Here is a 17256-nt window from a genome sequence, read left to right on the forward strand (position 1 = left end):
TATAACATTCACCATATAGTTAGGGTCAAAAGGACACCACATGAATGAAGGCCATTAACATTTGCAACAATAGAAAGAGGATCATTAAGTGCTTTAATTCTCTTAGTAGGGTCAAAGGTAATGTAAAACTTAGATTCGAGTTTAGATTTAGGTGTGACTTGATCAATGAGGTTCACAACATTATTTACTTCATCAAAATTATGATCATAGCCAGCACAATTAGTGGAAGAAAGAAAAGGTTGAGTAGACTCAATGGTATTGGTCTAGTGAGATGGTAAAGGGTTAGTATAGATTTGCCACTTTTGGTTGGAAGATGGTACGAATTCATTTCCTTGATCATTGACACCCTCAATAGATATAACAATAGAATCAATATGGTCTTGAATAATAGATTTCTAACAGAAGCATGTATTAGTGCCATGACTAGATTGTTGATGCTATTGATAGAAATCTTTGTGATCAAAGTGTTTGGCTAATGGTTTTAATGTGTAAGTTGGTAAAATAGGGTGAAGAGTTGGCACTGTAGCATTAACCAACTTCAACATCATATAATCCAAAGATTCAAAAAGCTAAGTAAAATTACAAGCGAGTCTAAAAATAGATGACAATGAAGTCACAACCTTAGATGTTGTTGTTACTTGTTCATCAACATTATTGGATGAATTATTGATTTTGATTAAGTTATTTGGTTTTTCAAACTTGTTAAAAAATTTGGATGCAGCATCACTCTTATCAATTGAAAGCATTGGAGTAGTACTCTCAAATTAACTCACTTGAAACTAATTAATATGAAGCACTACACATAAAGTAAAAGAAGATAATTTAGAAAGTAGAATCTTATCTCTAATGTGTATTTGTAAATTAGCAATAAAAATGTAGTGTACATCAATATAAGCACAAGATTATAAATTTGAACATGCAACTGCTTAAATATATCAATGAAATTGGTCACTTACCTTGTTTACAACGTATGAATAAACTAAAGAGTTCTTAGGACTGTTAGCCCCATTTTCAACTATCCTAAATTTGAACTTTAGTATTAAATTCATTATCTCGCGAATCTAAGTCTTGTACATTTGGCATAAATACTTCCATAATTAGTCCTTATGCGATTCCGGGCAAAGACCTTCATCATGATTCTTCTAGAAAGTAGGTTGGCATGTCTCTCATCTTCACAAGCCACCAAGTTCATTATAACACTTTCCTTTGATGCACCTTGCTAAGCATATTTCAATCTTCAACAAAGATCAACATGAAATCTTCGTTGGCTTTATATAACTTCCCAATCACATACAAAATGTGGATTATGAACGGTGAAGTTGTAGAGAGCTTCTGAAATATCAGTGAAAAGGTTTGAGGGAGTTGGCTATCATATTCAAATTGTTGATGGAAGATGGATCAAAAATATTAAAGACATAATCTAATAAGCCTTGCAAATGGAAGATTATTTAATCCTGCCAAGCTCAAATTATTCATTAAACAAATGAAAGATCTTCTCAATATTAGACGTTTCCTATTCTTTTAAAAGATTCTCAAAACAAAGAAATAAACTTCACGAGGGGTTTCAGAAGTTTTGGAAGCTTGACATATCACTAAAATTCCAAATGAAAGGGAAGTACAAAGGTCATTACCATAATTTACTCACTACCAATGAGAATGAAACGGTGTTTAAAGCCCATAAAGAGGATAGGCTTGAAATGATGAACCTGAGTTGATGCAGGTGACGGGAATAAAGGCAAATGCAGCAACCTTTGGGCAATACTTTATATGTCGTGTACCGATGGGAACTTTAGAACAAGTTACAGTTATCCACCAAAGCATATTGAAGGGACTTGGTCAGATGTCATAATTGGAAACCGCTGGTAAAAGTGTGTGTAATATGTGGAGTTATCCATACGTGAGTTGCTTGTCAGAATTACCCTGCCAAACATGCATGCAAAGCATCAGTGTAAGTTATCTGCCAGTCTGTGAAATACGGGTATGGGCAGTGATCAGAGCATATTGATGTGGTGTCTCATTCAGATGCAAATGGCAGGTCAAAATTTAGCGACCTTTATACAATGTACTCCAAGCTTCTCCAATGCATGGGGTGCCTCCAAAATAAAATCTCAGATATGTACAAGGTGATTGCTGTAATGATTGTCATTTATGGTCACATTTAAATATTATATACTAAGGAATTAATTAAGTTTGAAAAGGGTAAATATTATATACTAAAGAATTAATTAAGCTTGAAAAGAGGAAGTAGATTTGGACTATTTAACACTTTTAATCTAAGAATCAAACCTTGTGATGTTTAATCCGTCTATCATTCAAAATATATAAATTGAATTTGTTGATTATAATACTTTAGAAGCTCCAAAGTAAATGCAAGTCTTAGATGAAGACCCGACCTGCACAAAATCTCATGGGTAACCTGCCGAGGTGGGGAATTTTCACTACTTCAAAAACAATTCACTTTGGTGGTTATAAAATGATGTGATATCTATAAATATTTATTTTTAGAGGTAATTTCTTAAATAATCAACATGCATGGGAGTTCTTGGAAATGTTTGATGCTATTGTTGTTAGTGCCAATGGGTTTGTTATTACAATTAACTAAAAGAAAACTAAGGCTACCAATTTTCAAGTTTGAAAAGGGGTGAATGAAGATATCGATTCTTCTAATGAAGTCATAGCCAACCAAGGAGTGGTACATCTAAGAGTTCCTTTCATTAAAGATACACAAACTACAGAAGGTGGATATTTCATTGCAAGGAAATGGGCAACTTTGAAGTTGGAAGTGGAGTGGATTTCGTTCAAGGCCAAGTTCATGATCACAATAAGATACAATGATAGACTCAACTGGACCAGTTGCTTGTACCTTCTTTCTTAAGCGACAAACTTAAAATTATTTTTTTATAAAAATGACACATGTCGCTCATTGTAAAGAAATATTATATTTTAGGGATTTTTTTGGTAAAAGTTATGTCAATCCTAACTTGTTTGTAAATGGGACAGTTAAAGTGATCACTTGGGTAGTTATCCTAAGTGGTTGTCTTAGGTAGTTATCATAAGTAGTTAGGTAGTAATGAAAAGTTGTTACAAGTTGGTTATCAAGAAGATCCTATATATAAAAGGTCATTTTGTAATGTGGGGACAAGGAGGGAGGGGGGGAATTTGATTAAAAATTATGGAGAAATTTAAAATTGATTTTTGGTTTTTCATTATGTACAAGAGATTTTGAGCTTGTATATTTTTAAAGAGATAATAATGAATGCATTTAGTCATTTGTCTTGAATGTATTCATGAGTGTTATTACAATCTTTTCATATGTCAAGATAGTGATCTCTTTATGTATCAATGGAATCCAATAGTTTTTCCCATATATGTAATTGGTTTGGCAAAATGCTTTCATTTCCTAGTATCTTCATGTGAATGTATTAGAATAGCTTATCTTTTCATATGTTAAGGTTTATTATTCTTAGTTTTTCCTCATTGTGTTGGTGCCTAAACCCCTTTGTAATTATGATCTGTTGTGAAATCCTACTTGGTATTTTATGTCTATCACTGGGGTTTCTTTCGTTCATCTTGTTCAAGTTTCAAGTTTTCCCTTAATGTACTTTCAAGTTAAAAGTACATAGAAAATATCGAATACCTCAATCATACAAGGCAGCATATCAAATTTCAATGTCTCTAGCCATTGGTGCGGTTGTCACTACTCTTTGGGCAAACAAGGTCATTCTAAAGAAAGCATTCACGGTGACAAGTTTGTTTTCTAACAAGGACTACTTTTGTTTTTTAATTGTTGAATGAAAGAATTGCCAAGCTTTTAGAAGGAATCAATAGAAAAAGAAGACAAAGAAAAATACCATTGCAAGGTTATGTCGCAAAAGTTTCTATTCAATAGTTTAGCAATTAACTAATGGGCATGGGAAAAATCACTACGAAAGGTTTCAAAGATTTTGAAATGGGTTAAAGGATCTCCTTTAATATTATAAATCTCAAGGTGAGGAATCTCCATGTATTGAGAAATAACAGCATGGATGATATCCAAAGACACAGGACAAGCAATGTCACAAGTAGGGATATTGAACTTGGATTGAGTCATTGAAGCAATTTGTTGTTGTCATGAGAACACAATTTAAGCTAATCTATTAATGGTAGAATGGGTAGAAAAAATGTTAGGAGATAAATGTAAAATATTTGTAGCGATATGAGAAATGGAATGAACTGAAGAAATGTAAAAGGGGCACACTTTTGTAAGTGGACATTGATGAAGGTAAAGAAACACGTGGCACACTTGAAGAGATAGAAGGAACAGTGGTATAAGGAATGCTCACATGTATAGGATTGAGAAATTTGACTCGAATTTGTTATTATACATGGAGCATAAGTGAAGACACTAAGAATTGAGGTAGAAATAGGCATAAAAGTCTCAACAATAGTGGTAGGTGGAATGAAACCTAGCTCTTGAGAACAATCTCCAATAGGCTTGATATTGGTATCAATGAGATGAGAGACTATGCAAGATGTTAAAACCATGTTCATCCTTATGAATTAACCTCCTTAAGACCTCTATAATAGAAGTTACCTCAAGATTTGAATTTTCTTGTCCTAACCGATGTTCAAATTTCTTAGTCATTGGAAAGATTTTACACTTGCATGGGAGGGACTCTTGGAGCCTCATCTTCATCAAGAGAAGAATGGGAAGATTTATTCTCTATGATAGGATTGATGTCAATATTATGCACGTTGGTCTCATTAAGAATCGTAGGAAAGAGAGACAGCTCGGGATCAAAGGTACCCATAAGTCTACAACTTCTAAGAAGAATTCTTTAAGCAGGACTCAAGTAATAAAACTCATGCATAAGAGAATGAAAGTGAAGATATAGATCTAATACAATTATAAGATTCTAAAGAGATATGCAATCTAAGCAAAGAAAGTCTTTTATTAAAATAAAATTTAGCTATTAAATTAAAAGATGTAATGTAAAGCATAGACAAATAGATTTAGGTCTAATTGTGAGATATGTAATCCGTACAAAGAAAATCATGCAAAGAGGAATTAACTACCAAATCAAAAGTATGTAATTGGGAGTTGGGTTCAACAAAATATACAATGGAAAATGGGAGTGCAATGTAGCATAAAACATACTCAATGAGTTGCTTCCCCATTTCATTGATTGCACATTACAAAGGAAGAGTATCCCCAATAGGTTTAAGAGGTGACTCAAGCACTAATTTAGAATAAGAATATGTCCTTCACTAAGTAATGTAATGAATGAAATGGGATTTTTAAGTGATTATCAATAGAGAAGTCACTAAAATGGTTTCAAAATAAACCGATAAGAATTGATATTAAGTTGAGACTAACAAAATTAGAAGACTAAAGACATAACTCACATGCTCTAGAAATTCATTTCGAGGACAGGTTGAAAGTGGCAACATGTTCTTGACACTTTTGGATAAAATTTTCACAAAACCTTCAATTGCTCTGTTACTGCCCAAAAAAAATCCAACAACACTACATTCCTAAACAAACAAAATGGAAAAAAGGTTGGGAAAAGGAGTTTGGCTTAGTCATACCCTTGTTTGGGAATTATCCTTAAATATGAAAGAAATTTTATAAAATAAATAATGTAAAAGGGAAGAACTTTGATTTACCTTGAATATAACCTGCATGAATAGATGTTGAAGTTGCTCAAATCCATGAAGATACTTGAATGTGTGTGGAATCCAAAGGGTTGATTTTGGAATGTGAATTAGAAATAAGGATGCCCTCACAAATACATAAATCTATGCTTGTCTACTTCTTGATCAAGAATATAGGTATGCTAGATAACCACATGGAGGGAGGGAGAGAGAGAGAGAGAACCACATGGAGGGAGGGAGAGAGAGAGAGAGAGAGAGGGGGGGGGGGGGGGGGGGGGGGGGGATGAATCTTCTTACTTTATCGAAAGTTCTTCTACTTGGCCATCATGACAAAGAAACTTTTGTTAATTGGAGAATACTGATTTTGACTTGATAGATCTTGAAGAAATGGAGACATAGAGATCTTGAATTAGATGCTTGCCTTCAAAATATTAAATCCAAATCTCAATTGCTCAATTTGATTGCTTGATTAGATCATTTGCATTGGATTGCTAGTATCAAATGAGGGGACAAGATCCTTTTATACTTCACTCTCTCCATTCAAGATTCAAATTTGATCCAAGATAACCATAATTGAAAACCTCATTAGAAGACCCTAATATCGGACTTTGGGCCCAAATCCTTTGGGATATTTTGCCATTGGCAACATGTCCCAGGGAAAACAAACTCAAATTTCAATAGAAGATTAGGGGAAGTGAATAGATGCAGGAAAAGAAAAGACAAGTGATTGAGATCAAATTCGTATCTTGTTAAAATATGTGCTTGAGAAGAATTGTCATAATACTTGAAACTGGATTTATCTAAATATATTTGTGAGATAAGAGAATGTATAAAAGGAAATCTGTGATATTTAAGAGTATTGTCTCTAGTGGTCTACTACTATTGACAATTTTAGAAGATTGAGTGCATTGAGATTGAATTAAATGATTTTGGTAAGTACTATGATTTTTTCAAGGACATAAATGGTAAAGTAAGAATCAAAGTTGGTGAGTTACAAGTTGAGTTGTTATGTATGCAAAGACAAAGGGTAGATTTAATGATGACTTTTTGGTTGGTAAAGGACATGGTTGAGTTCTAGTTAGACCATCTTTCTGAAATTATTTATGAGGCAGAGAGGATTATGAACATTGGTACTAATCTCCATATTGGTCATTTTTATTTGATTTGTTGGTGCAACATGATATTTTGAGTGCTCAACTATGTTATGTTATGGATGGTTGGAAGAGTAATCTTCCAATTATAAAATAAAGGTAGAAGAAAAAAAATTACAAAAATTGTTATTTTACTCTAAATTGTTGAATTGTGTTGGTGACCTTTTGCTATTGTTGGCAAAAGAGGGAGAGAAAATTGTGAATGGGTTATCTAAACCAAGGGGAGTTTTTAGTCCTTGGGAGTTTTTGGATTTTTTGTTGTTTTATCATCAATGCCAAAAGGGGAGATTGTTGAAATATTGGCATTGTTGTCATTGATATCAAAACCGTGTACCTGTTGGTTGTGCTTTGGTGATATACAAATCAAATCTATTATATGCAATATATTTCAGTAATAAACTATGTGGTTAGAAGTCATTGCTCTAGTAATGATAATACCTTCTTATTTGGTATGTCTATAGTATTTAGTAGATGCAAGATTGTGAAATATCATTAGTTGATGTATTTCAAATTTCTTTTGGGTATCTATACTATTCATATATTCATGCAATTCATCGGAAGTTTTTGATATGACAATTGTAATCATTTTTGGACAATTGCTTCTTTGCGCTATCCTATGGTTGGAATAAATAACTTGTAGATCAAGACATGGTTTTGGTTGTGGCAATCCCAGTGGCTCCATAATATAATCATTTTTTGGTATTTATGATATTTAACGTTCTTATCTCATGTGTGACCTATCTTTTGGGTTATGTAATAGTGTAGTATGAAATTCTCATGTGTGACTTGTCTTTTAGGTCTTGTGCTAGCTTGTTGAACTATATTGACATATCTTTTTTGTAATTCAAACCAACATGTTTTATGTCAGACTAACATATGTTTATGATTCTAATGGATATGTATAAATAATAAACATATATTTAGATCAAATGTGTGGGTATGCAAGCAATAGTGTTGAAGGTAATACGATGCAAGAACAGTTATGTGAATGAATACTTTTGATAAAATATGTGAGCAGAAAAAGAATTGTAAAGACTAATAGAGAAGGCAATATGCTTGTAACTAAGAGAATTAATCAATTTAGTAGAAAGTTGTAGGTTGGTAAAAGATCTCTAACCAAATCCATTGTTGTCATTTTTTGTTTATCCTTTCAACTGGAAATATTTCATACAAGTGCAGATGCAACACTATCAGTTCCATGTTGTTTGTAAGACCTTTTTGTAATCAAATGTTTTATATCAGGACAATTAGCCCAACTAGTAGTGAGCCTTACTTGCAGTAAGAAAATTTGTAGTGATCCTTAGTAAAAATCACCTTGATCGGTGTATTATTCATGAAAATTAGTTTCTCTATGGTGTTTCACATTAGATTTAGTGTTATGGTGTTTATTGTTCTCACACTTCAAAAATATTAACAATTTTAACTATCTAAATAGTTTAATTTTTCCCTAGATTAATTATGTTGAAGAGAAGTGTTTTGGAATAATGAAGTCAGCCCTCCCCCCACCTCCCCACCCGCCCCCACCACCACCACCACCCATTAAGCATGTTAAACACTTTGCTTTTTTCTTTGATTTCAACCTTGTAATCAAACCATCAACAAATGTAGCATGAACAATAAGTTCAACATGTTTGTATTGCTCCCCTGTTTTCTAATTTTCCCCTTTTCTCATTAGGATAAAGGGGTGTTCAATACTCTTACGTAGAGTCTCTATTCTCTAATTATTCCTCTTGACATCGACATTATTTTCCTTTTCCCCATGATTCTTTGCTTTTCTAAAATCATTAACAATAGGATGCATATGACCTTTATGCATCAATTGATCTATTTTTGAATTGTCTTTTCCATAAAGTTTTTAAGGTATTTCACTGATTAACATTGTGTGCCCCTCAAATTTATGCAGCAAGCAGGTTTTGCACAATCATAGATTCTTATTTCTTCTCAATATCCTTCTTGCTTTGTCTACATTTTGTATAGTTTTATTCTTTTGGGGTAAAATGCATAAAGCGTGTAATATATTAGCTAAATGGTAATTACATATATGGTTGTTGATGGTATGAATGTTGCCCCGACAATGGTGACCTCTTATGTTCTCCCTCTAGATTTTGTCACTAGTGTTGCAACTGTAGCCCCTCTTGTGGCTCTGTCTTTGGATGTTGCTACTGTACCTTCTTCTGATGCGGTCCAAATTTCTCCCCAAGCCATGGAGGTTTTAGGGGCTGGTTGTGATGTTGATGACTTTGCATGGCAGAAGGCTACTGGTATGGAATTGCTGGTATGGTGGAGGATGGTTGGACAACAATATAAGGAAAAAAGGTCAAGCCCTCCAATCTAGCTTTTGATATGGCATTATAATCTCAAAAGAAGGGACTGAAAGGGAAATCTTGAGTCCCTGTCCCGTTTTGGCTCTCTTGGCTTTTGTGGCCTACTGTACTTTGTAGTTTGACATGGTTAGGGACTTATTGTCTATTTATTTTTTAACCATGGGGTTTTAGGTGCCCGGTCAAAACCTGTTTTTGTGGCAAAAGAATATTGTGTTATCTATGATGCCATCATGGTCACCTAGTTCTTTGGCGACTTGTTCCACCTATGGGTTGTAGTATTGTTTGGGTTGGGCTACATTGAAATATTTTTTGATTTGTAAAAAGGGTTTTAGGCTCCCTTCAAAACCTGTTTTCCTTATCAAAAACAAAGGACCAAATCAAATAGGCACCAACCACCAAGTCTCAACATACCTAGATAGAGAGATGTTACAAAGAAGTTAAAATATTACATAGTAATAGTAGGGGCAATAGAACATGAAACAAACAAAGAAGAGAGAAGCAATAAATGTATAGTTGAGCCCCCTTAGACAAAACCTAAAGGTCATCAAGTTTAGAGACAAGACTTGCAAGCCTTACACATGTTTTGTCTAAATGATCCATTTATAACATATGACAGGATAATCAACCACCGATACAAAAGAATTATAGTTCCTTTTCAAAACCCATATAGACATTCATATTTGTTCCAACTAAAATCTCTTGTATCGCTCCTACAATCTTCTGGTCTATGACAAAAAAAGTGATTGCATGAATAAAGTGAATATAAAAGAAAATTTGGAACCTCGTCATATCTCCTTGTTTTATTAGGAAGGGATTTCAAAACTTGTTATCTTTTGGGGAAGTATTTATCATTTTTGAATCTTGCTACTTCTTCTTATTTTTTGTTTAGCATCTTAGCAAGGGTACTAACACTCACACCACCACAACCAAGCCTTTTCCAATTCAACTACTTACAACAAGGTAGAGAAAAAATCACTACTAGTAGACTAACAACATAGCTTTGGGTGACTATAGCTCTTCCCCGTCTAACAAGGCTTCTGGTCCGGTGTTGAATAAGGATGTAGTGGTTTCCCCTCCCTCTGTGGGTCGGGATCCTGTGGGTGATCTTTCTAGTATGGTATTGTCAGTTTCTCTGGTTGGACTTGATGCTTTGGTTTGGGAGAAGGAGGCTTCTTTGGTGGAGGAAGGTTGGAAAAAGGTTAAAGAAAAAAAAATACAAATGATCCCAACAATCCTCTAATCAGCTTCTTCATTCTCACTCTTTTGGGACTAAAAGGTCCTAAATGATTTTATGAAGTTGTAATTTGGTGGTAGAAGTGAACTGTGTAATCCATGAGGCCACCCTGGTCACATTATTTTGGTTGGTAACCTATTTCTCCTCTAGTCTATTGTATCTTTTTTTTGGGCTCCATTGAAAATATTTTGTTGTGCAAAGGGTTTCAGGCACCCTTCAAAACCTATTTTACTTAATCAAAAACATAACTTCTAACCCACATCTCAATTGGGTAGATAGCTCACCCACAACTTGTAGAGGAGAGTAAGAGTGTGAAAAGTTATTTTCACTTTGCCTACGAAAAACCATCCAAGGGATACTTGCAGTGGCATCCCCACCACAAGGAAAAGTTGGTAGAGACCTCCTTGAGAGAATCAAAAATAAGAACATAATGTTGTTGATGTTGTACCTTAATAGCTAAGGGTTGGTGCAAACTAGGAGTAGCTCGGCAATCAAAGGTCTATGTGGCAAGAGATGACCACATCAATAGCAAAAGGTGGAGTTGGATCCACTAGGTTAGAGGAGGCAAACAAAATAGAAGCTTGCAAGGATTCATAATTAGTCGAGTCATCAAAGGAAGAGATAGAGGCTCTAATAATTAAATGATCATCATTTGTGTCCATCTACAAAGTGGAAACACTTGTTTAATGCACTACAGGACAATTTGTAGCCAAATGACTAGTAGAGAAGCATTGTCAACACCGAAAAGGGAGGCCCTTGTAGTCTAATAGTTGACTCCATGGCTTGTCCCCAAGGATAAGAACCGCATCCCTAGAGAGGGGTGTGGAAATGCCAATATCAACCATAATACAAGGAATGGTATAGAAGCCCAACACAATTGTAGTCTCAAAAACCTCTAAAAAATAACCAATAGAATTGTCAATGGCCTCAAAGCAAGAGTTTTCCTAAAACTACAAAGGGATATTGGAGAGACAAATCCATAGTATAGATGCACACACATTAGTGGAGTATGATTTTTAAAGGAGGTAGTCCAAGGTTTGACCAAGAGAGAGTGAATCCCCTACATAAATGGCATTTTCAACACCAAATCATGTTCCTCAAAAGTAGTAAAAAGATCCAATAAAAAAAACCTTAGCACATGGGAAGAGCTTGATGTTCCTGAGACTAGAGGTCTCCAAAAATCAAACACCAAGCAATGCAAATCTAGAAGAAAGGACTAGAAGTCATTGAGTCTAAAAACTAACCCACAACATTGGTAGAAATCCACTATAGTATCGGATTTCTAGACCACACACCACCACAAGGGATGTCTTGGCACGAGTCATTGCTCAAGATTTCACATTTGAAGGGATAGCAAGAACATACTTTGCAACATGGGAAAAATTGTACCCATCAGTAAGAGGCTTTGGGGCTCATCTACAATACCAGGTCTTTATGAAGTGTGACTAGTACACAGAGCTCGACCAAAAACTCCTCCATCATCAAAAACAAGAACCCTTGAATCACCACTAAGAAAAGAAGAGGGTGGAATAGAGTTAGTTTCCTCTTCTTCATCCAACATACCACATGCAAAGTTAGGAGCAAAAAGGGTCACATAAGAAACTCCAACACCTTTCTTTATTTGACTTATTTGATACATGTTTGTCTTGTTTATTAGCCATTTCATTTTATTTATATCCAAGGCCTATATTATTGAATAGTGGCCTCTACTCATTCAATATATCATTTGAAATCTCATGACTCTTATCAAAATTGAGGCTCTTTACAACTTGGAGGATGTCTTATCTATTCTCTTTCTCAAAGCAACAATCTTGGACTCAACCTTGAACAGTTTCTTCCTTAATTTCAATCAGTTCATTATCTTTTCTTCAATTCAAATCTTTAGAGAAATGATCACACTTATAGATTTTGCAAGACTTCATACATACTCTACAATAGATTCATTCTCCTCTTGACATTGTAGCTCAAGCTTCTAATTTCCCTTTTTTTTTTTATCAATCTCTTTGTACATATAATATTGTTCTTCCTCAAGATCCACTTCCCCTTTGTCTTCATTTTACACTCCCTTCAAATATTTTTCTTCTCCATTTGTTTCTTATTTTCTTTCACTCATACATCCATCTTCTCTCTCAAGAATATCATCCTTTGTTTATATTGCTAAGTGTGTTCCATTTGTCACCTCAACACTTTTTATTTCTTCTTTGCTATTACTTGCATTTGGTTTTATTTGTTGACCAATGTTTTATTTGGTATTTCATTTTCTCTTGTTTCATTTTCTTCTAGCCGTGTGTTCTCTACAAGATCAACCTTCGAGTAGGTAAACTATTTTCAAAGGAACCATCTTTGATAGAAATTATTTAGCACTCAATTATATTGAGAAGTGTGGGGGTGAACAGATATAAAATAGTTCTTTGCTTTTTTCAAAATATTCAATCATATTTCAAAATGAAAGCATCCTCAACAACAACATACATGCAAGATCTAGCAATAAGGAACATAAAACGAACACAAAGTTTGCATGGAAACCCTTATAGGAGAAAACCACAACAAAATATTCAATTATATAAACTTTCTTTGCAAACTTTGTAGGCACCAACCCACATGGGATGATAGCCCCCTCAATGCATAAGCACCAGCCTCCTTATGAGGTAATAGTGATTCAACAATTATCATACAAACGTTCTTCTTTACAAATCTACTTATAATGATGTCATGTGTTACTTTGCAAATTTTTATACAAAGTAAACACCTCTTTTAGATCTTACATATACTCTTTGTTAAAAATCTATCCTAGATCTTTTTTCTTTATATTATTTTATCTATAACTCTTCTACAAATACTATTGAGCACAACAAGATACTAAGATGGGACGGGTTGGTAAATCAACTTCTTTTGAAAACCCTTAGACTTTTCTTTGTGCCTTATGTTAAAATATTTATTACATTTATCTACAATAATATAAAATTGAAAGAATGAAGCATACCTCAAATTTGTGCAAGAGAACACTAGATCTATGTGCAACACTCAATAAGGAGAAAACCATGGCGAGAAAGTTGCTTGGAGCTACTATCCATATCCAGCCTCATAATGTAAAGCAAGATTACAACTATGTTTTAGGACAACCCCTGAAATATTAATTTTGTAGATATAATATTTTGCACAAGAAGCTACAACCTCAGAATAATGCATTTGAAGATAAGCAATGATATGAACACCTTTGCTCTACTCTATTAGTTGTATTGTTTGTTTATTCCTCCATCATTCACAAACACACATTTCAATAGGTTTCATCTTCTATTTATATTTTTTGTAACTTTTCAAACATCAACTAGGTCAGCTCAAAGATAAGATATATGTAAAAACAAGTGGTGCATTATCAATTAGCTTCCAAATACATAAACCGTGAAAGATTGAAAGATGTCAAGTTGTGGACCAACACAAGTTCAATCAAGGCCCAAAAGACCTCCTAATACACACTCCAAATTTAGTTCAAATGATCAAGATCTGAACATGCCTTATCAACCCAAATCAAAACAAATGTCAAAATTGACAACTTTTGTCACTTTGTCGTAGTAAAAAGAAACTAATATCATCATGGGGTCAAGATGTGTATATGGTTATCCTTATATGTGTCCATGTAAGCTTATTTTATAGTATCTTATAGTTACATGTTAGAGAAAGTACTAAAACCACTTGTAAAGGTGAAGCAAAGCATACTAGTTTAACTATATCACTTTAACACCTTGAAGGTTGAACTTGTGGTACACAAGTCATCTTTAACTCGAATATAATATATCTTCGACCTCTATAATCATGTCCTCAAACCCACTTGACCATGTAATTTAGTAAGATGAATGTGGAGCATTTTGCCTTGGCATAATTTTATGAACAATCATCTCTAACTTCTTTTGTGAAAGAAGTGGTAGCATTAAAAACTAAATATAACATCTTGTTAGTTCTACAAACCGAACATTTGAACCACGAGACAATCTCTTGCTATGGGGAGAAATGTTGAGAAATCTTTTCATCCTCAAAAATGCTCAACTTTGTGCCTTTGTAATTTTAAGGACTCCCTCATGACACAAATGAAGTCTGGGACTCAAATGCATAACTGAAATCCTTCTAACTACTTGCAAAATAGAAGCCAAACTATTGGTTGCACATACCATAAAGATCTTCAACATGAATTTTGGAAGATAAGATGCAATTTCCTCTGCTATATGAACATCAAAATGTGAGTTATGAAGATAAGGTACATGTGTTGGATAGCTCAAGATAGGATATGTATGTTCATCATGAACTCTAGAAAATAATTGACACTTATGACACTTTTGGATTGCTTCATTGTATTTGCTAAATGGTTGACAGCAATAATAACATGTTGACACCATATTTACATTTGCACCAACCCACCCTTTTTCCATACAAGCACATGGTGGGTATCAAGGGTTTACATCAATGACAATAAACTGCAACATATTCCTCATTTAAATCTACACAAACTCCTCTTTATCGATCTACCACAAATATGTAATTTATAATAGATACTCACAAATCCTCTATATAAATCTATGCTCGTATAACTCTTTTTCTAATTATTCTATGTTTTGTTTATGATTATTAGTATTTTAAAATCCTAACTTCTAACAATTAACACATGATTGACAAAAAATCTTCTCTACCCTCTGGAAAATTCTAATTACTCGAGTCGAAGGAGGAATGGACTCAACAAAATTTGGAAGGGTCCAAATCATCCGAAATTATGAGTGCGTTGTAGCAACTAATGGATTTGTTGTAAACTACATTTTCAAAATGACCCAAACTCTCTGCACGCCTCACCCTATGGGTTTGATGAGATCAAATATATAATTATTATACACTAATTTGAAAATTATAACCATCTTGCACTATTGTTGTGGCCCTTTAACTGGAAAGTTGCCAACCCCTATAGATTATAATTAATATCATAAAGCAATTTCAAATTTTAACTATTATTGACTATTTACATATATTAATAGCATAGAAGTAGAAAATGGTGAAAAATGCATATAATAAAGTGTCAAGGTAAACTTTAAAAAAGCTCCCTCCAAAAAGAGATATAAAATGTTGGCGAATCTTTCATTATTTTGAAAAAACAAAATTATTTCTATTGGCGGATCTCGCAATTTTTTATTCTAAATATGATTAATATTGGTGATTATTTTTTAATCCTTTTTTTTTTTTGTATAAAATATTGACAAATCTCAATAATAATAGAAAGCTCATTAATCACCATGGAATATTACAAATCTAAACTGAACATTTTGTTTACCTCATGGAATATTATGAGGATTGTTACATATACTTTAAATCAATAGTGAAAACTATATATTGGTGATATATCCCTAAAGTAACTAATACTTATTGGTTATTTCAATTTAATTTCTCCAATAATATATTATATTTAGGTGACTCAAATCTAATCATGTAACGAATATTGTGGCGAATATCTGAGTAAATCTTTCAATAAAATAAATTATTAAGCGATTTAAAATATTCTAGAACTAAATTTTATAAAAATATGGCGATTTAGATTGTATCAAATGTTAAATTATTAGCCAAATTACTAGCCAAAAAATTCTAAGATTGGCCAATTTGCAAATATTAGCCACTAAAAATACCTTATAAAGCGTCTACATGTGTACCAATTTATTCCTTCAAGATTTTTGGTCAACGACTTTCAATGTTCTTTAGCATTTTATGGGATGAATCAGCAAAAAGTGGTAGTTAATCAAAAATATATATATTTGTAAGAAACTAGTAGAATCCCTAAAAGCGATGCTCACACAAAAAACCTAGAAAAATGACATGATTCTTTACAAAATCAACACGTGACTCTGGAGATACAGAAGCTAGGTAAAAGTGTTGCCAAGCCCCCGAAATGTTGCAACATCAAGTAGTGTTGGAAATAGGCGAATACAAACAAAATATTCTTCTCTTTCTACATTGAATATATTGTATACCTTGATTAACTTTTTTTACATTGATTTTGTTTGTATAAAATATAAATATTAAAATTGTTGCAATATGAAACAAAAGAAAATTGTAAAAAAGTTGTCTTGTTTATTTGTTGCAATTTGATCTAAAAAAGAAATGTCACAAAGTTTAAACTAATTTATCTTAGAGAAAATAAAGAACCCTACAACGATGATTATTATCATTTTAGGCTTGTCAATTATGACATATAAGTTCTTACAATTTTTTTAATTGCTAGATGTTTAGACCTCTACTTAAAATTAAATTGAATTATTCATGCAATTCAATCTCCAAATTTAGCATATACAAAGTTGTTTTGGTATATGCATGTGTACATATCACTTCACATGTGTAGCTCATAGCAACTTTGTATATAATTGTTCATTAAGTAAATATAATAAAAGAATCTTGAGAGAATTCTATAAAATGGATTCTAGTTATATAAGCATGAAGATTTTCTTTTATTGACAATATTTTGCAAAGAGAACTTGATTCTGATTTTGAAAAATAACGAAGCCTATATCATATTTTGGTGCTACTTCAAATCATAGCTTGATTGAAATTTATACAAACAAAATCAATGTTAAAACTTAAATCCTCCAAGTTAAAAATATATATAAACAGGAGGTTGTGAAGTGCTTTGAGTCATTTATATAAGTTTCCTATCATCTATGCTATGGAAACATCCTTCAATTATTGAAAAAAATGTCTGTTATTGACTATTTTTCTTCAATTTTCCATGTATTTTTGTATATCTGTTTTTTGCCAATTTTTTCAAAAAATTGAACTCTAGTTTGTCGATTTATTCCCCAAACAATTTATGCTTCTATGGGAGGTACATCTATCTCCCAACAAGACTTCAGATTAATTTTCCTATATTACACAAGATTTAGTGCAA

At 33.1% G+C, this 17256-nt stretch overlaps 1 protein-coding gene across 2 annotated transcripts in view; it reads right to left on the minus strand.

Moving 5' to 3' along the window:
• Positions 1-902: 902 nt before the first annotated feature.
• The window catches only part of LOC149574989 (Pentatricopeptide repeat (PPR-like) superfamily protein), an 88724-nt gene continuing 72370 nt past the window's right edge, over positions 903-17256 (minus strand). The window contains exon 4 of one of the 2 annotated variants that reach the window (XM_089814833.1): positions 903-1332. In XM_089814833.1, coding sequence (XP_089670959.1) covers positions 1231-1332 — 102 coding nt within the window. In that variant the 3' untranslated portion in view covers positions 903-1230. Of the gene's footprint in view, positions 1333-1489; positions 1921-17256 lie in introns of those variants that run through there. The other variant, XM_089814836.1, reaches the window with a different exon arrangement.

This window comes from Cupressus sempervirens, chromosome 2, assembly GCF_028749045.1.
Source record: "Cupressus sempervirens isolate cs-2001-9-10 chromosome 2, ASM2874904v1, whole genome shotgun sequence".
NCBI classification, from domain to species: Eukaryota; Viridiplantae; Streptophyta; class Pinopsida; order Cupressales; family Cupressaceae; genus Cupressus; species Cupressus sempervirens.